The sequence below is a fragment of the Uranotaenia lowii genome, chromosome 2, assembly GCF_029784155.1.
Source record: "Uranotaenia lowii strain MFRU-FL chromosome 2, ASM2978415v1, whole genome shotgun sequence".
Lineage (NCBI taxonomy): Eukaryota > Metazoa > Arthropoda > Insecta > Diptera > Culicidae > Uranotaenia > Uranotaenia lowii.
This window is the reverse complement of record NC_073692.1, coordinates 259236420-259259345: the sequence shown is the minus strand read 5'-3', so window position 1 is coordinate 259259345 and position 22926 is coordinate 259236420. Positions and strand designations below refer to the sequence as shown.

The window sequence follows — 22926 nt, the reverse complement described above, 5'->3', positions numbered from 1 at the left end:
TTGTACATCAAAAGTTTTAAAGTTAAGTGGACATGAAATTGACGTAGTCAAAAAAAAATGGTTTCACCAGTTGTTTTTAAAATTACAAAAACTTGCGATTTTCACTCTACTAAGAAAAAGGGGTAAGTTGCAACAAACCCTGTTATAAATGAAAAATTAATTACATTTATGATGTCATAGCGCATAAAGCACCAATTGCAGTAATTTTTGGTTTGCTTCGAATTAAATTTGACATTTTTCAATCGAAAATGCTTTTAAGGAAAAAGAGTTAATCTGCTGCATACATTTAGGGGTAAAAAAAAATTTTAAAATTTAATATCAAGGGTAATTATAATTATGCTGGTGCAGGAGACCTTAAATGGCATAATCGATGTGTATCGGAGGATTCTTCTGAGTCTCAGTAAGTTCCAACCACTCCGAGGATGCAGTTAGTCAAACGGACGGCCGATGTGTCAGCTAATCAAGTGGCGGTTCCGGTAGTTCTCTCTCAGCTGTTTGTAGTCCAGCGGTTTATGGATGCTGGTTACAACATAGGTCGAATCAACTTACGATTGATACACGAAGGACTGCCTGAAGCCCAATCCGTTGATAAATCAGCAGTAAAAGCTAAGTATTCGCTTTAATTTTAACTTTTTCTTGATTTAGAATTGGCATCTAATTCTTTTTGTTCAAGACTACTTTAGCAACAATAAGTTAATCTGACGAGATCAGGGAGTATTAATGAATTCCTATTTTTCAATATTTAGGGGCAAAAATAAGTTTCTGACTTTTAATTAACATAATCGAAATCTGGGAGTGACGGGCGCGTTTTAGTTTTCGTCTAGAAATTTCCGAAAAGGATTCAGAAAGGATTTTAAATTGATTAGATTTAAAAGAGACAATAAAGTGCAGCGTTTTCAAGTATTCCGTGATAAACAAGTGGAGTTTCTACGAAAAAATCTCTGAAGCACATGTTCAAAAACTTAATTTATCTGAGAGAAAAGACTCGTACTACGCCAGTGAACTAAATCCCAGGATGCAAATAGGCTGACCATCTCTGGGCAAACTGGAAATCAAGATAAGTTGAACGAATAGTTTTTATTTTTGTTCGTTTATGGTTTACAATTTACTATTTTGATAAGCATAAAATGAGCACTTCAGGAAACGTTTCAAGGATAAAACTTGTATTCAAGTTTATTTGCAAGGAAGCTATTCAAGATCAACGAAATTAATTGCATACGTTTAAGCGTTTTCGGGTAGTACAATGAGACAAAAGTGGTGTTTCTCATTGCATAATCAGCAAAACGTTTAATACATAACAAGATGTGTGGTTATTATTTGTTTTCAATTACCGGTAAACTATTCTATTAGTTCTAAACAATTTGACTTAGTCTTGAGAACTTATTGTAATTTTATAATTTTAATCTATGGTCTTCTTTAAAATGATTTCAGTTGAACGATTTAGACCTCTTGTAGCAATTTTTTAGTTGTACTGATTGAGTTATTAAAAAATATGGTAGCGGATTGTTCTATCACATATGATAAGGTTTAGGCAATAATGGAATACAGTACGGCATAGAGCAATAAACCTTAATACGCTACTTGAGAGAGAATATCTCACTTCTTTACTATGAATAATCAAATGTTTTGGCTGATTTGTTTTCTCCGTGTAATCGTGAAATTAATATGAGGCAAAAAGTTGAATTGCACTGATGACTTTCCAAAAACGATCTTATTCAAAAAGTTATTACATAACAAGTTGAAAATTTGAAAACAAACGAAAAGGAGATTCACTTCATCTATCAATAAAATCTGTATATTTTAAAGATCTCCTTTTAAATATTCTCTGAAGTTACGCTGTCTTAACGCTGAAAGGTCGTTTTTGAAAACACATAAGTGTATCAGGGACAAGAATGAGGAAAACAAGCTAGTTTAAAGAACACATATTTTACTTTTCAATTAAACTTCTTATCACTGCCTCAAAGATATAAATAGGAGTTTCCGTAAGAAAAATCTAGGAGTATAGGAGGTGTAGGAAAACTCGATCGCACCATTTACCAAAATGGACCCTGATCAATAACCTTTCCCTTACTAACACAGCCCTTTCTTTGGATATTTAAATATAGATTCGCAGACGTATAGACGGTTTTTATAGTTGGTGATTTTAACTTACCTTTGTTTCTGAATTTTTCAAAATTAATCTTTGGAATATACAGGGACAAAAAGTTGTTAATCGATCCTATGAAGTATCCAACTAACAATCCTTCCTTCATTCCTCATTGACTACTAGGACGTGGCCGGCATCGTTATTGATCTTTTTTTTTTAAGGGAGAGCATGAGTTATGTACATTGTGAATGAACTGCTAGTCCCAAGCACCATTCTTTTGGCCCTTGCACAAAATTGATGGCCTCGATCAATCACGGAGTAGCAACCATTGGCGAGGTAGAACTTATTCTGCTTAGCCACGCCAGCGATCATGGAATTAGAAGTGCGTAAGTTGAGCAAAGTCTAATCAAATATGTTATCTGAAGTTTGAAATGTATGATCATATCTAAGCGCTTCAAGTTCCATGATTTAAGGTGGATATGAGTAGTCAACTAAGCTAAGCTAAGCTAAGCTAAGCTACATTTAGGGGTAAACAATACTTCAAATATTCTATCAGCTTGAATCATGAAAATAAATCTAAGGAAAGATGAAGTTTTAATGTTAACAAACGCATAATGTAAAATGATCATATCCCAGCATATGGAAACGAGATTTATGAGGTTTAGTTCTGATTTTCATTTTGTTGCATTTTGCCCCATACAGGTAAGTGCTCAATCAATTAGTGCCTGAGAAAGCTGAAGTTAGAAGCTATATGTTGCACAGATGGAAATTGTTTTTAAAACAAACATTAAGATCATGACCCCAAAAAATGTAAAAAAGTGGTGTAAAACCCGTAATTTTCAATCAATCTTCAGCCAAATCTGTTCCAGTTACAGTAGAAAATTTTTAAAAAGTAAACTGGAAAGTTGACGTAATTTATAACATTGTGGCATTTTTGAAATACGAAACACAAAATTTATGAAGACTTTCCAAAGGTAGCTGTTTCTTGAGCTTTTTATCAATCTGCATCTTCTGAGACAATTCCTTCACCTAAATTCAGCTTTGCACTGGATTTTGAGTATGTTATCGTAAGGTTTAGGCAATTAAACTATATGCAAAAGAAAGGATATTTCATAGTATGATAAATAATATGCTATTTAATATGATAAATAAAAGAGTGAAGTACTTTCCGAATTTGGCAAAATCACCTCAAATTCTTGCTAGGCAGACAGGGAGATAATATCTCGAGGCCATTTCGCACACGAAGACGGATGAAAGGAAACGAAAAACAAGCAAGCATAAGCGCAAATTTTCTGGTTTTACTTTCAGAAATCCATTTATCATATTTTTGTCAACTATCACATCGCCAAAGCAGTTACATCACTAGAACCGGTATGAAATATCCTTTCTTTTGCATATAGTTTCATTTAAAAATTCTACATGGTATACCTTCAGGCGCTTCCTAAATGTGCAAAAAACCGTACCGTAAAACGGGATAACTTTGATCACCGGGGTAACTTTAACCTTCAATAAATTTTCCCACAATATCATCAATAACTAAGGCCATAGTTTGAATTTTTGAAATTTTTCTGTTAGTAAAAATGTAATTTCAAAATCTTGAAATATCTTTTTTTTCCAAGGCTCGCAAACAAACAGCTCTCCTGATGGTACCAAAATGTATTTAGAAGCAAACGTGTGGTTGAATGTGAAAGAACAACTTTTATTCTTTGTATATGTATAGTTGAAGTGCTATTTTATAGTCATCTAATGATAAATTTTTGATATTTAAAAAGTTAGAACATTTTCCAAGAGTAAGCCCTTATTGGGCAAATGGATAGAAATCCTATCAAATGATTAACTTTGAAGAACAAATGAAAATGGAAATAGTGGGGGGATGTGTGAAGGTAAAATTTCATTTGTATTGAAGCTAAAACTATTTAGCATTTATTTTAATTTTGGCCCCTAGATTTATGCAGCATCATTGTTTTTTTTTCGATTTTAAATTTTTTTTAAAAGAAAACGTTAAAAAGCAAGGTGAAATTGATAAATTATAATTTGTAAACAATAATGAAGGTGTTTTGTACCCTTTATGATCAAGAAAACTCGTTAAAACCGTCAAAATGGAGACTGATCAATGTAACCCCAAAGCTTCAATTCCTGAACAGCGACGAAATCGATTTTTAAATCAAATATAAAGTAGTCCAAAAAATTTCTGCAACCATGTTTTACGTTAAAGGTCTAGTATTGGACTTAAAAATATGCCACATTCCCCTTAACTGAAAAAATAATCGAAAAATATTGAAAAAAGTGATCAATATTACCCGGATTACGGTACCTCGTTATTAGTTCAATAATTTATGAACGACTATTCAGGTTATTTCCTATAAAACAGGAATAAGTCGTTATTGGTCAATGTTCTTAAATTTTTTTTTCTCAAGTTATAAGCAGAAGAATATACTATTTTCTCAATTCATTCCTCAATCGAAAGAAACCCTGTTTCAAATGATGACGAATAGGATTTTGTTTTTTATTACCATATCTAAACATCGCACATGGAGTCATAGAAATTTTAAGACCATTACCTTATTGAAAATGAAGACCAAACCACGTAATATGATTTATTGCCATCATCTGCGAATATCAGTTCTATCCTATTAGCTACCTATCGGTTGATAAAGTTTGTTGATGGCGTGACGGTTATTCGGAGAAAGGCATTAAACTTTCCCTCTATTGTCATAATCATCATTCCATCGTATCTCCGGTTTTCTCGCGTGGAATTGTTGGAGCAGTTTTCCGGCTTTTTCCTTCTCTCAATGGATTTGAAAATCAATCTCCCGGCTCCAATCGAACCGTCGTCGTTCCACCAAATTCCGAGAAATAATTTAAAGTTAATTAGAAAATAAATATCAACATTCCCGATATAATCTGATTTATGAAAAGTTTTTGTTCGCCCATTTCGGGTCCCCCTACTGATGACTGTTATTAAATCGGTTATGCTAGGGCTGGTTGATTCGGTTTACGAACGTTGATAATTTTTCTTATTTTCACCAAACAAGTTTCGAAGATTGTAGGTCAAGTAACAAATTGACAAACTCTATCCTTTTGATCTAGTCTCGCATATCATCCAGGCGCTTAACTCATGAATACATTTCAAATTGGGAAAAACTTGGTTTGTTTTTGAAAATTTTAAATGTAAGAAAAAATATTATTTCAAAATTTTGAAATATCTCTTTTTCCAAAGGCTCGCAAACAAACACCCTTCTGATGAAATCAAAGCGCTTAGAAGCAGCAGGTTGATTTATGTGAGAGTTCAACTTTTTCCTTATTAAATGTATAGTTTTTGTTCAGTTTTGAGGTCAATTTTTGACATTTAAAAATAGGGACAGTTTCCAAGAGTGAGCCAGTCTAGGACAAAAGGCTAGAAACCCTATCAAATGGTAAAGTTTGAAGAAAAAAAAATAAAGGGGAATAGTGCGAACGCATAGAAAATTGAATGAAATCATTTCATTTCTTTCTGTAGTTTAAATTTTGTAAGTCTAAATGATAAAAAAAAATAGCTCCTGAATGTATACAGCATCATTGTCCATCTTTCGATTTTAATTGTTGTTCGGCCTTAACACATAAAGGACCGCGATGTTGTTTTTCTTGGACCGCAAAGAAAGTCTGATCAATGTTAACCCAAAACATCCAATTTTAAACAAAGACGAAATCGATTTTTAAATCAAATTTAAAGTAGTCTAATAAATTTCTGCAATCATGTTTTACGTTCATAGAAGTCCAGTACTGGTTTTAAAAATATGAAACATGCAAATTCTCCTTAACAGAAAAAATAATCGAAAAATATTGAAAAAAGTGATCAATATTACCCCGGATTACGGTACCTAATTATGAGGGTATTTTGCTTTTGATTTGTTCAATTTTAACACAATCTTTAAAATTTGAAATTCGAAAATTCATGTAAATAATCATAATTTTATGTGTTCGAAAATTTTTATTGTTACAAACCATAAACTCCAAATTTGGCGAAGAATTCACATAAGGGAGAAAACTGATAACTTCAACAAGCTCTAATCCGGATTCGGCCGTCGTCATCGTCTTCGTCGCTGTGGCGCAAAATGAAAAGTTCGCTGCAAAAGTCTTAGCTGTCGATGAAAAATCGCGAGGAGATTAATAACCAGTGTCATTCCCGCCCTTCACACACCGGTCGCCCGGAAAATTATCCCACTCCTTCCGGTTGATGATCGTCTCCCTCGGCCTCGGCCATCGGCGGAAAATGATTCCTATCGCACGGACCCGAAACCGCAGAGCGGAAGTGTTTTATCATGTCGGCGAAAGGAAAGTCTTTCCATCCCATTTTCTTTGTCACCGCTACTGGCTGATGCTGCTGGAAACGGTTTCCCCTCTCATTGAATGGAGTTGGTGAGGGAGGGGTTGAGCAGCATGAAGTTATCAGCTATGCTGAAATTACAACTGTAGTTCGACAGAAGAACAAATCTCTAGCACTGACGTAATTTGAGGTTGGCGATAAGTGAATTTCATGAAAAATGAAATGAAGTGAAAGATAATGAAATCCAATCGAATGATGAATGTTATTAAGCTATCGTCATATTCGTTTTGTGCAATTGTTGGTAATATACGCATTATTCATCTGAGTATATCTTTAGTTATCTATATTATTTTTTGTACCTATTAAATCCTGATCTGATTCCCGTATTGCTTTTTTTCAGTAGGGCAAATAAAACATACTTGCATAATGACTTCGAGTTGTATTGTGTAGTAGGTACAACTCATATTTTTTCTGTTGATCTCTGATCAACATTTAGGCGTTAAAGCGGTAGAATTATAAATGTTCTTTTTCATTTCGTGAGATAAATATTTAGTGGAATTCCTCGAAATTGGTTTATAATGGGAGCCGTGAATGATCCTATACAGTCTGAATCAACAATATGAGATACGAACTTGCTGTGACAACAACCTGTAACAAAAAAATCGTTAATGTTGCTGCTACTAGTGAAGAAGTTTGAATCTTGAAAATAGAAACCAAACTTACCGTACTCAGAAAAGTTGCATTGAATGGAAAGAAATAGTAATTTGTGCAATCGTCGTGCATTCTGTTGAAAGTTGAAGAAAGTTTGTAAACCTGTACAGTAGAATAAGATTGAAAAGTTGTTATAGTTGCGATGCAATTACATACAGTCCATTAGTTTATTTGCGTACATAAAGGGTAATTTTTAGTTGAGGAGTATTTTTATAGTGTAGAGCAGACCAGCTAAGATTCTGCATAGCGTTTGAAGCGTTGTGTTCTGATTCTGATTATTCTCTTGACACTATTATTACCTTACTATGTGTTTCATCTTCTTGACAATCGAGTCCGAAAAGCTGCATTATTCTAATGGATTTTTGAACCTGAAATCGTAATGCAATACAACACCATTAAAATTAAAACTTTATTTTAAAAAAATTCTACCTCATCCGTATATTTTGACGTGCAAACAACCATTAAAGCTATTTCGATATAACTCAGCATAGCAGAAACTATCGATGAAATTGCCTCACTCAGGCCATCATCCCGCAGCGCTACATACGTTAGATCGCAGTAGAACATATACATCTAGAAAATAGGATAAAAATGCATCCGATTAGCTGGGAAAAAAATCAGTCAAGCTCATTTGATGGCTACATAATTAACACTACAGCCTGTTAACCGGAAGAAGTTTATAGAATGGTCATCACTCATCAATCTTCCAACCAACAACGGCTAGGAAATGGGAACGTTGCCAATGTTAATGAACAGGCGATAGTTCTGGTCAAACTTTATTGCACACCAGATAGTGCTTCAATGCATTCAGTTCAACTCAGTTGTATCGCGAACATAATTTTCTCTCTTTGTCCCGCCAGACCAGACTATATTGACTCCAATTGTAACGATTTAAACTAGAATGCATACGAGCCATCACAAATTAGCCTCTTATACTCTGATGTTCATTGGTTATCATTGAATTGACAGAAATTACCGTTCATAATTCTTTAGAAATGGGAAGCACTCGTATGGTCACTACAATTTTAACTTTCCATAACTTATTACTTTGATGATAAATCAACTATCACACGGTTATCCCACAAAATTTGAGCTGTATAAAATTTAATTAAAACCGATGTGAAGTTTTCAAATCAATGTAGGGGAGATGAGGGCATAACGTGCACCCAAGGCATAATGAGCACTCCTTTTTTCTACATAAGTATGGGAGAGTGGGGAATCATGGGCCACTTTTTTTCGTTGTTCCATAACTTCTTTATTATAAAAGATAAAAGTAAAATAAAAAATGGTATGGTCTTCTACATTTTCAAGGTATCATAAGGTATTTTTTTAAATTTTTAATAAGTTATTTTCCCCAAATTCTGACTGTTTGAAAAAAAGCAATATTTTTTGGATTTTGATAAATGGTGGGGAATCGTGGGCCACCAAATCCAAATTGACCAAATAACATGCAAAATTTATGAGTTGAACCAAAACTGTGATTTCCTAATTCATTTCGTTATTTTAAAGCAATTTCAGATGATGAAATAAAAAAGAGAGCTGTGTATGATCGCATAGATTCCAAAACCTGGCTCGCAAACGTTTTGGCAAAATATCTTATATAGGATGGTCAAAATATTTTTCATAATTCTTCATTTGGCATGAGAAAACTTTACAGATAGGAAAAACGTATTTTAAGTTCTGAATGTTTATAAAAACATAAAAATATACGTGATTCAAGATGTGTGGCCCACGATTCCCCACAAGCTATGATTTGCAAATTGGTTGCGTTTGTGTGACTCATTCATGTTTCATCAAAAATTCCTTTTCCACGTGAAAGATCATGACAAAACTAAGTTCATAAGCGTATGAGCATATTTTTATTATGCACTTTAGGTTCCCCATCGATGAAATTAGCGGGTGTTTTTTTAATTATGTAAGTAAATTTTTCTAACTTTTTTTAGCTTGACAAATAAAAGAAGCATATGATGCGTATTTCAGTCAACAATATATAGGATTATATGCTCACGCAAAGCGACAACGATGACAGTTGGTTTGAGATTTTTATCTCAACACACATCTGAGATATTAAAAGTGGCCCACGTTTCCCCATGGCCCACGATACCCCACTCTCCCCTACGTATTTTCTTAAACAAATTTTCATAAGGACTTGTTTCGTACTACCCATAGTATTAACTTCTCACCAAAAAAGAAATATCCTTTTCATTTTTACAGAAATATTAAATAATAACCAGCTAGGTTCTCAAGTGACGAAAATATTATAATTTTTGAGCACCACCAAATAAGCTTTTATGACCTTTAAATCATCTTGATCTGAAATGTACGCACTGCAACATGATCTGCACATTGTTTCTCAATTTTCAACATCATAATTTTTTTTGATTTTTCACTTTAATCAATTTTAAAACGCTTTTTTACTTTAATTTGTTCACTAGAGGCGAACAGAGCACTATCAATGAAGGCATAATGAGTATTTTCTGCCGGGGAATCTAGCAGCAAATTCGACTCGATGAAGTCAACTCAGTAATAGAGCTACAGCTTGGCTTGTTTCGTCTGTCGATTTGGCCTATTGGTAAGGTGTCCGAGAGGTTATCAGTAGACTCGAGTTCGATTCCTGTTCGAGAGGATTTTTTTTGCACATACTATTCATGATTGATTTTTTTTATTGTTACATTATACGGCTAATAGCAACAAAGCATCATCGGTCAAACAAAACACCAGAAACATAATGTATGAGCATGTGTTAATTCTTTGAATTCTACAAACAGACCTAGATTATTTTGTTATTGCTTTGTTTGATGAATCTACGCCTCACCGTTTAGTGCAATCATGATCATGAATGATAAATGAAAAAAAATCACCTCGACCAGGAATCGAACTCGAGCCTACTGATTACCTCTCCGACATCTTACCAAGATGCCATTACTCAGTTGACTTCATCGTGTCGAATTTGCTGCTAGAATCCCCGGCAGAAAACGCTCATTATGCCTTCAATTATGGTGCTCATACTGCCTCGGGGGGTTTCTCATTATGCCTCTACAGTGACTGGTTTTCAGCTTTCGGCAAAATGTTTTAAAATGCATTTTAAAACGTTTTTATCTACTTTTTCAAGTTTCATCCAATTAGGCAATAGACTATTTGAGTGTCTGAACACGAAACAATGATGTAATTCACATAGCGATGATGCAATATTTTGCAATTTTCAAAATGGACAAAGAATGGTAAATATTCAAATTCCCAAACTAAAAATTCATTTGTACCGCAAAGACAACTAAGCTGGGAAATACCGAAATTCAGCATTGTAATTTTAAGAAACCACTGGGCAAAGTTTTATAAATTAAATAGCTTTGAATTACCGAAAGTGTTTTGCTAATTTTGTAGAATAATGTTAAATGATTTTATTTATAGAATTAAAGCCATGCTTCTACTTGTAGCGGAAACCGAAAAAACGGAGTTAAAATTCCTAGGTAACCATGTCGAGTTTTAATACTAACAAAGAAAATGATTTCTTAATCTTCCAAACAAAAAGTTAAGTTAGGAATTAGATTTATTGCATTTGAAAATAGAAAATAAAATTTATAACATACGAAAAAACCATTCCAATAAAAACGCATGGCATCCCAGCTTATGCAACCGGCTGGAATCGATCACATGTGAAAAGCATTTGTCAACCAAATAAAATATAATTGAAAAAAATTTCAAAATTTTCCTTATCAAATGAAAGCGGCGGTTTTAGTTTCTATCCAAACGGTTTATCTTTTTTTTAATTTAATTGAAAAAATACATTTTAATGACTTCTTATGCATTTAAAAAAAAATGTTTTCTCTACAATGACTGAGGTTTTTTTTATTACGCCGGCTCACGAACGGAGGTGCCAGGTGTCCTGATTTATCAGAATTTGTCCTGATTTACGAGGGACCGTCCTGGGACTGAGCGAAGTCCGTTGGCCTAATACTGGAGAACACAAGACACAATCCGGGCAAGTCCTGCTTTACTCTGGCATACGAGGAGAACATGCTACTCGGGAACGAGGAGTTGGTTTCCTGTTAAGCCCGCAGGCCTACGCGGCCCTCATTAGATGGGAACCGATAAACGAAAGAATAATCGTAGCCAGATTTAGAACACGGGTTAGAAACCTTACAATGGTCCAGTGTTATGCGCCAACTTTCGTTGCCGACTTGCAGGAGAAAGAGCAGTTTTACAGTCAACTGAACAGCGTGGTAGAGAAAATTCCGAAGGGTGACATTCAAATCCATTTGGGCGACTTCAACGCAAAGATTGGCTCCGACAATCAGGACCTTGAGCGCATCATGGGGCGCCATGGTCTAGGACAGATGAGCGAAAACGGAGAGCTGTTTGTAGAATTTTGTGGCAACAACAACATGGTGATCGGTGGATCGCTCTTCCCCCATCGACCAGCACATAAGGTCACTTGGGTATCCCGAGATGGCCGAACAGAAAATCAAATTGACCACATCTGCATCAGCCGAAAATGGAGAAGGAGCCTTCTTGATGTTCGCAACAAACGAAGCGCAGACATTGCATCTGACCATCACCTCGTCCTTGGCGAGATACGACTGAGAGTTGCGCGTGTCCAACGGCGCGAGGAGAAAGTCGGGTGTCGATACGACGTCCGCCGGTTGGAGAATCTAGAGGTGAAAAGGGCATACGTTGAAGAGCTAGAATCCCGAGCCTCGGAGCTGCTGACAGACGGAACAGTCGAAGAACAGTGGTGTGAAACCAAGAATGCCTTGATCACGACGAGCCATGGTACTCTCGGTAAAGTTTGTGGAAGAAGGAGTGAATGGATGTCGGATGAAACTTGGAGGATGGTCGATGATCGGGGAAAGGCGAAAGTCGGAATTGAGCAGGCATGTACCAGGTCAGCCAAAGCAGCCGCCCGCTTACGATATGCGGAGCTGGAAAAGGCAGTTAAACGAGCTTGTAGACGAGACAAGAGAGCCTGGACAAACTCCCTAGCCGAAGAGGGAGAAAGAGCCGCCGCCAATGGAGATATCCGATTACTATATGACATTTCTCGCCGCCTCAGTGGTGCAAGGACTAATGCAAGAATGCCGCTGAAAGACCGAGCAGGTCAGTTATTGACTGATCGAACAGATCAGCTCAAACGATGGACTGAGCACTTCGAACAACTCTTCCGAGTCACGAATAGCGATGGCCAACAGAACCCGCAGCTCGAAGCGCCAACAGTGAGTCGCATAAATGGCGTCAACTCGGAAGCGCCCTCGCTGGCTGAATTAGAAGCGGCAATCAAAAACTTGAAATCCAACAAAGCACCTGGGATCGATTGCATCCCTGCTGAAATGCTGAAAGCCGACCCTGCCCTGTCAGCACAAAAGTTGCACCGTCTTTTCGCTGACATTTGGGATACTGCAACATTCCCGGCCGACTGGATGCAGGGTATCCTCGTAAAGGTCCCGAAGAAAGGAGACCTGACAGAGTGCGGTAACTGGCGAGGCATAGCGTTGATCTGTACAACCCTCAAAGTACTCTGCAAGGTGATCCTGAACAGGATCCAGGAGAAAATCGACGCTACACTCCGACGGCAACAAGCTGGATTCCGATCCGGACGATCATGTGTGGACCACATCACAACGCTACGAATCATACTGGAACAAATCAACGAATTCCAGGACTCTCTTATGCTGGTGTTCGTTGATTTCGAAAAAGCATTCGACCGACTTAACCATGAAAACATCTGGGCGGCTCTAAGGCGAAGAGGAGTACCAGAGAAACTAGTCCATCTCATCGAAGCACAATACGAGGCATTTACGTGCAAGGTCTTGCACGACGGTGTCTTGTCCGAACCAATCCCGGTAACTGCTGGAGTGAGACAAGGATGTATTCTATCACCGCTACTTTTTCTAATCGTAATGGATGAGATTCTGATTGGATCGATTGACTGTGCACCGAACCGAGGATTGCCGTGGAATCCTTCAACAATGGAGCAACTGAACGACCTTGACCTGGCTGACGATATTGTTTTGCTCGCCCAAACACAACCAGATATGCAGAGCAAACTCGACGACCTCACCGAAAGTTCCAAGGCAGCAGGTCTCAAAGTCAATGTCGGAAAGACCAAGTCGATGGAGGTCAACACAGAAAATCCCTCCAGTTTCATGGTAGCTGGGCAACAAGTTGAGAAAGTGGAGTGCTTCCAGTATCTTGGTAGCCAGATAATGCCTGATGGTGGTACCAGAAAAGACATCGAAACCCGGATCAGAAAGGCCCGATTTGCGTTTGCGAGTCTCCGAAACATCTGGCGGTCACGCCAGATCTCTCTACGAACAAAAATCCGAATCTTCAACTTAATCGTCAAATCCGTATTGCTGTACGGGTGCGAAACTTGGTGCACATATGCGGTAACGACGCGAAAACTGCAAGTATTTGTAAACCGCTGCCTGCGGAATATCATCCGCGTTTGGTGGCCTGGCAACTGGATCTCGAATGAGGAACTACATCGCCGGTGTCATCAAAGGGCGCTAGAAATCGAGATTCGGGAACGTAAGTGGAGATGGATTGGGCACATGCTGCGAAGAGATGAAAACGAGATTTGCAGAGAGGCGCTAGATTGGAATCCAGAAGGACATCGAAGAAGAGGCAGACCCAGAAACTCGTGGCGGCGAAGCCTAGCCGCTGAAATCCGAACTGTCGACGAGAATCTTGACTGGGACCAAGTGAAAACGCTGGCTCCGGTTCGTCAACAGTGGAGGTCTTTTACCACGGCCCTATGCACCGGAGGATCGGCGCGGGATCATTAAGTAAGTAAGTAAGTCCTGAAACTCTCGAGTTGTCCTGATTTTTGAAAAGTTGTCCCTAAAAGGTCCTGATTTGTCCTGATTTTCATAAAAAACTTCTTAAATATGATCGAATTTGTAGTTAAACTAGGAAAAAATCGAAAATAAAGGTTTAACAGAAGGTAATCTTCGATTGAGATGATATTCAAATGGTGTTTTCCGATATGAACTACCGACTACAAAACAAACTGCGTACTGTTGTTGCATAAATCAAGGCGTTTTTAGCACCTGTATTGCGCCTTTATTTATGCAATCTAATCAGAAATCCTTATTATTCTCATGAATCAAGAGGTGCCCTGAAAAATCCTGATTTTTAACATCACGTTGACCTGATTTTTGACGAAACCACCTGGCCGCCCTGCACGAATCTTTTTCAAATGTTACCTCGACTGGCGTGATGTTTGAAATTCCCTGGAGTAGAAACCATGACTAATGCACCAAAAAGTAGGATATGATTCATACCAGCCTATTTAATGTCCAGTAAATTCAAGATGCTATTATGAGCACTTCTAGAATATTTCTGATCCAAAATAGAAAAAAAATATGACAGAAATAATAATGTGCTATTGAATATCAAGATTTATCAAATATTTCGTTCTATAGTTAGAAGTAATTGTCAAATCACTTCTTTTGTTAAGCTGCCTCCATTAGCTTCCTAGACAAAATGAATTGTTCTTTAATAATCATAATTATTGTAAACTGGATTTTTTTTAGAACGATTTTTGTGTTCGTTTAAAATTGCCATTTGAAAAAATTTGAGAAACCCACGCAAAAAGTACTTTGTTTATTTTTTTTAAAATCGCTAGTTTAGACTGTTAATTGATTATTTGAAATCTATTTAATCATTCTGATGTGGTCTTTGTGAAACCGGGAATCTTAAAGATTTGTTTCAAAGTTTTTTTTTTCTTTACGGGAGATTGAGAGATTGAGTATTTGGAAAAAGGGAAGGAGTGACAAGGACCAAGGACGTTTAAAAAAAAGGTTGTTTGAAAAGGGAATTGAAAGTAATTGAAACAATGGTCACCTTATGACTTCACTATAGCTTCAATCATTCATTTCTTTATTTAGTAAGAATCAATTGGTATAACAAAATAGATTTTTTTTATTCTTAATGTAAAAAAAAATAGTTTTTAGAATACATGAATAAAGACATTAATCTGAAATTATGAAGTTTGAACCAAATAAAGATTAATATAAGGAAAATTGATCATCAATAATTTTTCCAAATTTAAATATCTTACACTCGTACACATCATGCTCTAAAGAAGACCTCATGAGATTTTTTGACTGTGATCATATACAGTCCAACAAAAGTTACTCTTTTGTATGTTAACAGCCGAGAAAATAAAAAAAATATCCCTAAAAACGGGAATTTATATTAAGTTATCTTTTCTTTTTGTTAACATTTCAGCCCTTGAAAAATTGAGTTGATTTTTTTGTCGTGAAAAAATAGTAGGGTAAAAAGTGGGAATATAGCTGAAGATTTCTCTAATGGGATTCTGAATTTGTGATTTTTTTCTCGTTCTCGTTCTCGTTTCTCGTGTTCAACGAATTTCGTTCTGGGGGTCAGGTGTCCTGATTTTTCAGGATTTGTCCTGATTTTTGAAAAGCCGTCCTGATTTTTCAAAAACGCTTGAATTGACCTGATTTCTTTAAAATGACCTTTAAAATGTCCTGATTTGTCCTGATTAAAAAAAAAACTTAACTATAACTAAATTTATTGTTAAATGGAAAAAAAATCAATCAAATCTTTCATAAAATAGTTTAACTAGTTTAACTGATGATAATCTTTGGTATAAATTATATTTAAATAGTGTTTTCCGATATTAACTTAAGGCCAGCCAAGGTAATTTTCGCATAAGTTGCATAATTTGAGGCGTCTTCAGCACCAGTATTTTGCCTTTAGTAATGCAATCTAAGCAGAGCTGCATGTTATTTTCATCAAGTTAGTGGTGTCCTGACAAATCCCGATTTTTTTCATCGCGTTGTCCTGATTTTTGTCAAAATCAACTGGCACCCCTGATTTCGCTTGACATCGAAATCTTTGAGCGTCACAACGAAATTCTTTGTGCTGCTGAATTGATACTCATTTAACGGTGAGTATCAATTTCAAATGATCATCTGAAAACTTGCAACTCTGCCTCGGATTAAACAAAATACATTGACACACCCTATCCTTTTTCTCTAGTATTGCATATCATCCAGGCGCATAGCTCGGCACTTACATTGATTTTATTTTTTATTTATTTTTTTTAACCACAAAAAACATGATAGAACAATCCAATTCGAAAAGAACTTTTAACACTTACATTTGCTTTACAAACATTATTTGATATTGGTGCTCATTTTATTTGTGTACGTACGAGGCATTGAAGCATATTACCTAAAATTGCCTAATATTGATGACTCTGATGACATACTCAAAGGCGTTATAGCGCTCACTGTTTAAAAAAACCAAATATACATATTTATGAAAACAAGATGTTAAAGTTATTTGTTCAGTACAAAAGCTAAGTTCATCAATACATTTGATTGAAGGAATGATCAAAATTCAAATGGATTACATGGATACAATAGGCGAATCAGTTGAAAAATTGAAAACGAAGCCATTTAGGAAGTAAGATAAGTACCCTTTCATTGAAGAAGTTCTAGTATCCTTTTAAAATGGTACGAGGTAAGATATTGAAAATGTGCAATTTTTTATTTTATTTCAATAATGAAAATAGCTTAACTCTATTAATGGGGATGTTTGGGGTTACCATATCCCGCGACACCAAAAAGAGTACATTGAGATCATTTATCCAAAAAGTCAGGAGAAACGTTAAACAGTAGAACCCCGCTTATCCGAACTCCAGTTTTCTGAGCTTCCGCGTTATCCCAGCCATCAGCTTTACACAACATCCACATATTTATCGAGCTTTACGCCCGGATGGTATGCAAAAGGATTTGCAGTAGAACTCCGATATTCCGAGTTAGCGGATAAGATAAACGAAATACATTGACAAACCCTATCCTTTTGCTTCGGTATATAATATAATAAATTTTTACATGGAATTTGAATAAAAATGGAAGCTCAGAAAACGTTAAATCTCGGATAAACGGGGTTCTACTGTACATATTTCGTGCTATCTGAGGTGGAACCGAGATATTTCAATTCAATCAATGCTAATGGCTTGGAGGTTATGAGACATACATGACAATTATAATTTTTTTAAATATTCTTGTACCATATCTAAATTTTGTGCAAATTGATTGCTGTTTGCATACTCAAAGGCGCTTATTGGGCCCACTGTTTATAAAGTCTAAAAATGTATATATGATTATTAAAACAATATGTTAAATTATTAAAGCAAGCTATATTCCATTAATTGTTTTTGCATAAGATGCGAAACAACTACATAAAATGGAAGAGATACGTTGGTTTTTCTGAAATATTGTTGATGAGTTAAGCATGAGCAATATTTGAATGTGCGATCGAGACTTCCCGTACCGCCTCGGGTCGAAAGACCTATCAGCCACTGGTGTGGTGATGCATACCCATACATGCGTGAACCCATACATACATACATACATACATACAAGATGTTAAAGTAATTTGTTGAAAGCTGTATTACTTTCGTAGTTTAAGCATATGATGTGAGCCAAATATGTTGGTTTTTCTCTTCAAATGTCTATCAACAAAAAAAAATCCCACGAGAAATGAAAATACGAAAAAAGTTGATAAGGAAAAACACTCGCTCTTTACACATGTGGCTATCAATTATCGAACAGAGATCTCATCGCAAACGGAAAATCCTAAGAAAGCGTGCATATTTTGTGAACCTGAAACTTTAGAAAAAAAAACTCGCACCACAAAAATGCTTCTTATTCATTAACGGGTTCGTTCAACTTTTGGAACAATGAATGGAATGACATTCTGCCAGAAAACGCAAAGACGGCGAGTTGCTAATTTCTCCAAAAAGATATGAGGAAAACGAGAAAAGGCATCAAGTGATCCATTCTCCCTTGCACAAAACAAAACTAGACAAAACAAATTTTAACGAGATTCCTCTGATTAGAAAACTGAGAAAACTAAACTATAATGATTGAAAAATTTCTATTCAATTATTGGAAAGTGTGTAAAACTCAATTGTAAATTGCCAGAAACCTGAATCAAAGCAATCGAAAGATTCCTTTTAATTCAACCACGGTAGGTACCGAGGTTGAATTAAAAGGAATCTTTCGATTGCTTTGATTCAGTTGAATCATTCAACCAAGTAGGCTCATACCACAACAGAGCCAGAAACCTGCAATGAGACACAAGCCATGGGAACCTACCTGAAATGTAACCTGCACAAAATCGAGGGCTAACAGCAGCACAATTGTTGGCGAATACATTTCAATTATAGCCATCACTAAATCATACAGCTTATCGTACTCGATAATTAATCGGTCCAAATGCGCACCTAATTCGTGTTCAGCGTGAGCAGCAAATTTATACGCGCTAATATCTTCCACGGCGGCCACGTGCATCCGTCGCTGAAATCTGCGCACCTGTCGCCGTAGGTCCTGATTCAATCGATCCATTATACAGTTTAGAGTTAAAAAATTTACGCAATATCGGGCAGCGAACAACGAACAGATTGCGACTGGCGCCAGAAAAGTCATCGAAACGAACCAATCGTACAATCCGTACCCATCCCGGTGTGGGTTCATCGTGATCCAGACGACTGTGAGGGCGAACGTTTCGTACAATGCAATAAACAACAGAACTATCGTCGATTGGAAACTGATTTCCGAATTACACCTAATGGAAAAAGACAAATATTTAATTAGCATAGACATTTTATCAGGCATGCGAAACGAAAACGAATAACAAAATTCAGAAATTAGATCCCGTACTATGAGGAATATAGTTTTTGACGGTTAAGGCTAAAATTGATGGCCTTTTAAAATTAATACCTTTAAAAAGGCCTCACATTGACTCTAAATTGTCAACATCATTCGATTGTAGGAAGATAATGTAAATAAATAGTATGCATTCGGGCGCTTTCTTACACTACCAATACGCTTAGATCTTCATTCGATTTCCAGCAATACACATTGCTGGAAAAGTTCAAAAATCAATTTTATGCGGAACCAACATTTAGTATTAGCTGATTCTTTGTTGAAACATCAGCTATCGATCTGTCAAATTAATATTTAAAATGGAATATATCGTCAATCGACGATATATTCCAATGTATGAGACCTATGTTTCAAAAATTAAAAAAAAAAAAACAGAATAAACGTAATTTCATTTAACATTCTTTGTACAACAAGTTGCAACTTGAATCATGTGAATATTATTTCTACTTTCGTTTTTATCAGGTTATTTGAAAACCTCTGCAAATTCTCTAATATTCAGCATACAACATTTCGAGCCCGAAACTGATTTAAAGGAACATGTCCGGAATCGGATAGAAAGATGATTTTTTTCAATACATATTGTGGGATTGATCATTATAAGGGTTGTGATATAGCTCAGTTGACAAGTCAGTTGCTTCCGGAACCGATGTCCGCGAGTTCGAGCGTAGTTCGAGAGTAGACATCGAACACAGTTGAACCGCATGAGTTTTAAAATGTACACTAAGTTTGATTTAGTATCAAAGCCATCAAGCCATGCCGATTTTTGTGCACTTAAATTTTGCAGAACAAAATACACTGCTTTCGTCAACGCATGAAGAGCAATTTACGATTCAATCCTTTTTTAAAATCATTATTTTACTAATATTAAGATATTTTAATTTACCAAATTCGACTTTATTAGTATCTACTTGAAAATCGAAACTCGAAGGCATGTTCCGCATACTGAGAAAATTAGGTATTTTGAGCTATTCTTGTATTTTTTCGGTTCAACCTGATAGCCAAGATTTCAAGGAATTTTACTAAATATTGTTTGGTTGATTCGATTTGATCTATATATAAAAATAGATTTCTGTCTGTCTGTCTGTTCCCTATAGTATCGATCGCTTTTGATGAAATGCTATCTCAGTTGGAAAGTGCCAGGCAACTTTCAAGGGAAAATGGGCAATTTCGTAGATACAATGGTACTTAATACCTAATTTTTTCCTCCATGGAATTTTTTGTCAAAGATTCGCAATACCAACGATAGGTGGCAAAATTAGACAAAAAAATGATCGGATTTTTGTTCTAAGTGTCATGTCAGTGTGATCCTTCCAATGGGGAGATAGGAAAGAGAAAAGGACTTCTTTACACTTTCTGGCATAACTTGATTTGGATCCATTTGCTTGATTAGTTAGCATATGGATCCAAAATTGATAAGGGAGAGCATGTGATACGAAAAATAGTTATATGATTAATTGCAACCCCTCCATTCTTTCACTGGGGATATAGGAAAAGGACTAGGGCACGAGAAATTGTTCTGTTTTTATTCAAAGCACCACCCTTCTTCCAAATACGATAGTTGGAGGGGCCCTAATACAATTCTGTTGATATAACTTTAAAATAATTCAAGTAAATGGAATCAAATTTGGTATGCGAAGGTTTTTGGGTTCGAGATTTCCTTCAAGATTGTTGTAAAACCTTCCGCCTTGAAGAAAAGAGAGGGAAGCAGGGGGTTCCATATAATTTGAATGTATCGCTTTAGCACTTATCATCCAACAGAATCAAATTTGATATAGATATGTAAAAGGGTTTTTGGGAACGAAAAATGAGTATGATTATAAGAAACGCCTGCCTCCTTCAAGTAGTGGGGGTTGGGAAAAGGAAAGGGAATTGAAGAGAAAATTGATTTAAAATGATAACATAAAAAAACCGAATTGATTGAAGTCTGCTGTTATGTAGCGATCGGTGGATGTTGGTTTTCTGTAGATCTCAAATTTCACCGTGCTATCATATTTTCTAGAGATTAACAAATCGAGGAATGGAAGTTTTCTAACTATTTCTTTCTCCACGGTAAATTTTATCGAACTGTGTTGACAGTTCAAAAGCTCCAGGGTTTGTGGGAGATATCGTTTTCAACTTGGCCAACCAAAAATGATATGACCATCCTTCGACGAATACTATGCAGTAGTATGAAGCTGTGTTAGTGTTTTTCTTTTGAGTAACCAGTCGGACATCGTCCTGTAGATGAGCAACATCGAGCCCGAAACCGGTCGGCAAGAAACGTAATTTTAAATCCTTTTATGTTAGTAAGAACGTCAAGTATCGTGTCCTGTAATACGCCGTATATAACATGTGTAGAATAGGATAGAACTGAGAAGGATTGTAATGTAGCTTGCCATCGAAAAAAAAACTGGATCCGCGTGAATGTGATAAGGTGACTGTACAAAATCTGATGGTAGACGTCAAACGAAATGCTCGCTAATTTTGAACTACGTCGATCGGAATCTTAACAGAGTATTTTTTTTCCATTTTTTTATACATAATATACAGACCCCGTTCGATTTTGACAACATGCCAAACAATTTTGTGCTGCCAAAATCAAATGATGCCAAAATCGATTTTTTATAATTGATACGGTTTTCATTTACATCTTTTCTAAATTTATGTTACGTATAGACCGGTTTTAGCGGGAAAAAATATTCAAATAATTTCTCAAAAAGGAACAATTATTATACCCAATGTTACCCAAACATATGTGAGAATAATTATCGCTGGCTAAAATTTTTTCACCGTAAACCCTAATCATCAAAATCGGCCTGTCATATTTTTGAAAATCCTGTTTTGAATATGTATGATTTGGAACAAAGCCCTATAACTGTTGGGAATTTTGAAATCGATAACTTTGCTGAAACAGCAATTTACGCCACCGGTGCCAGGTGGGCTGTTTTAGCTGGGTCCAAAACCGTGTTATCCATTCACCGTTGGGACCGGCCTAAACAACACAAAATTTGGCTCGTGCCATTCTGCAGGCCAAGCCTTGGTGAAAGACATCGGAAAGAATTCAGAAAACTATTGGGATTTTTGAATGGACAAATTTTCGATACAGACACCAACAGTGACCCAATAAGCGGTTACGCACTGTTTTACACAGATTACATATGGCAAGAATACTGTTCCAAATAATTGTTTAATCCAGTTTTTTTCTAACATGTATGACAAAATTCACCTGAACTTATCGGCACATTCACGAAACCAGTGATTCAGTTGAACAATTTTTTTCTCATTTATAGTTTGTTGTATGTAGATAAGGAAAGCCATTCCCGTATTTCCCAACCATATGATGACAAGCGCAATCAACTGACGGATGTACCCACTGCGTCCTGCGGCTTGTAAGTAATTCACTATGCTATTGGCAAAGCTCAGAATGCCCGAGCCAAGAATAACTGACACCACTAACAGGCGGGCCAGATTGAGGCCCAATCCCATCAACGTCCACCGATTGGTGCGGTGGCGGTAGTTTTCCACCTTCGATCCCCGGAACCAACTCTCGGATCGAATTGGGCGAAGCATCAGGACTTTTTCGACGAAAAACAAAACTACCAAACAGCAGTTCCATGTCACCAGATTCGCTTTTGGCATGACCAGACCAAAGTTGTTTGATGGAAATTCGATAGACACCGGCGGAAAACATTGATCCTAATGACACAATATGGATGTTGGAGTGAACTTTTATACATACGCAATGAATCAGATTTGACACAAATGCAAGTGATTGATGGTGCAATTGATAAATTGATTAATAAGTGGGAACCGAGTTAAAACGTAACTCACTTTGATTTAGATTAGATACTCGGCAATTAAGAACTTTGATTGATAAATACTGAATTATCTATGCAAAATCTTCAATCAATATTTGAAAGGACATTTGATTAGTTTCAAAACAAAAGCCGAAAAGTCTAATCAAATTTATAATTTACAGGATGAATAAATATGGAAACTTGAAATTCACTTATAACACCCAGTATTGAAATGGGAATCGAACCCCAAAGATTAATTGTAGGTTTTTTTCGTTTCACCTAGGTATACTCAACTTTGAAATGTAGATTCTAACGGTTTTCCATTCACTGACTAAAATGGTA

At 36.2% G+C, this 22926-nt stretch overlaps 1 protein-coding gene across 1 annotated transcript; it reads right to left on the bottom strand.

Annotated features, from left to right (window-relative positions):
• Positions 1-6142: 6142 nt before the first annotated feature.
• LOC129742552 (uncharacterized) lies at positions 6143-22357 on the bottom strand. Its single transcript, XM_055734462.1, has 6 exons — positions 22122-22357; positions 18239-18707; positions 7533-7676; positions 7403-7471; positions 7116-7205; positions 6143-7040 (listed from the first exon to the last, which is right to left on the bottom strand). The coding sequence occupies exons 1-6, from the start codon at positions 22355-22357 to the stop codon at positions 6990-6992; spliced, it is 1059 nt and encodes a 352-aa protein (XP_055590437.1). The 3' UTR covers positions 6143-6989.
• Between the last annotated feature and the right edge of the window lie 569 nt (positions 22358-22926).

Coding starts and splice junctions, on each gene's coding strand:
- LOC129742552 (XM_055734462.1), bottom strand. CDS start 22,357: ATGCTTCGCCCAATTCGATCCGAGAGTTGGTTCCGGGGATCGAAGGTG. Junction 7,206..7,402: donor AAGATGAAACACATAGTAAG/GTAATAATAGTG, acceptor TCTACTGTACAG/GTTTACAAACTTTCTTCAAC. Junction 7,041..7,115: donor ATGCAACTTTTCTGAGTACG/GTAAGTTTGGTT, acceptor TTTTTGTTACAG/GTTGTTGTCACAGCAAGTTC.